Genomic DNA, 1,190 nt, shown 5'->3' with positions numbered 1-1,190 from the left:
CGTCAACGTCCTCGTCAACGTTTTCGTCAACGTCCTCGTCAACTTTGTCGTCAGCGTTGTCGTCAACGTCCTCGTCAACTTTGTCGTCAGCGTTGTCGTCAACGTCCTCGTCAACGTTCTCGTGAACGTTCTCGTCAACGTCCTCGTCAACGTTCTCGTCAACGTCCTCGTCAACTTTGTCGTCAGCGTTGTCGTCAACGTCCTCGTCTACGTTCTCGTCAACGTTCTCGTCAACGTTCTCGTCAACGTTCTCGTCAACTTTGTCGTCAGCGTTGTCGTCAACGTCCTCGTCAACGTTCTCGTCAACGTTCTCGTCAAAGTCCTCGTCAAGGTTGTCGTCAACGTCCTGGTCATCGTCGCCGTCGTCATGATTTTCTTTATCAACAACATTATCATTGTTATCATCAATATTATCAGCATTATTATCATCATGATTATCATCGTCGTCTTCGTTGCCGTGTCCACCTCTTCCACCACCTCTGTCATTGTCGTTACCATGATCTTCAACATTAGCAGCAAAATCACCGTAGTCATCCGCATCCCGAAATAAGTATTCCACTACCATATTACATGCAATAATAATAATAATAATAATAATAATAATAATAATAATAATAATAATAATAATAATAATAATAATAATAATAATAATGGATAAACTATTTCAAATACTATACTATGGAATATAAACATATGGTGCCCTGGCAGCAGTTACTGCAACGGAGATATTCACATGTATCTTGCAATCTTGTCACGGACTTCAACATTGATGAACAGCCCAGCGCCTATTACCGTTGCTGCTAATGAATATTTCTCATTTCTATACAATTATATTCTATCACTACATATATATTTTAACTGATCACCCAATCACCAACAATACCACAACCACCACTACCATAGGTATCACTACCAATAACATATCCAACATCAGGGTAACATTACAACTCCACCATGTAGAACAGTAAATATTACTTTCTGCACACAAATTATGTCAACAACAGTGTGGAGGCGCAATGGCCCAGTGGTTAGGGCAGCGGACTCGCAGTCGTAACAACGCGGTTTCGATTCCCAGATCGGGAATTGTGAATGTTTATTGAGCAGAAACACCTAAGCTCCACGAGGCTCCGGCAGGGTTTGGGGGTGAACTCCTCTGTACTCTTCTACCACAACTTTCTCTCACTCTTTTT

General features: G+C 41.8%; 1 protein-coding gene across 1 annotated transcript in view; it reads right to left on the bottom strand.

Annotated features, from left to right (window-relative positions):
* The window catches only part of LOC115227245 (ring-infected erythrocyte surface antigen-like), a 771-nt gene extending 206 nt beyond the window's left edge, over positions 1-565 (bottom strand). Inside the window, exons 1-2 of the mRNA XM_029798135.1 lie at positions 496-565; positions 1-375 (exon numbers count right to left, since the gene is read on the bottom strand). The exon at positions 1-375 is cut by the window's left edge and continues 206 nt beyond it. Of these exons, the coding sequence (XP_029653995.1) occupies positions 1-375; positions 496-565 (445 nt within the window). The remainder of the gene's footprint in view (positions 376-495) is intronic.
* Between the last annotated feature and the right edge of the window lie 625 nt (positions 566-1,190).

The sequence above is a fragment of the Octopus sinensis genome, unplaced genomic scaffold, assembly GCF_006345805.1.
Source record: "Octopus sinensis unplaced genomic scaffold, ASM634580v1 Contig02299, whole genome shotgun sequence".
Taxonomy (NCBI): Eukaryota; Metazoa; Mollusca; class Cephalopoda; order Octopoda; family Octopodidae; genus Octopus; species Octopus sinensis.
The sequence above is the reverse complement of the archived record's forward strand: the minus strand, read 5'-3'. Positions and strand labels throughout refer to the sequence as shown.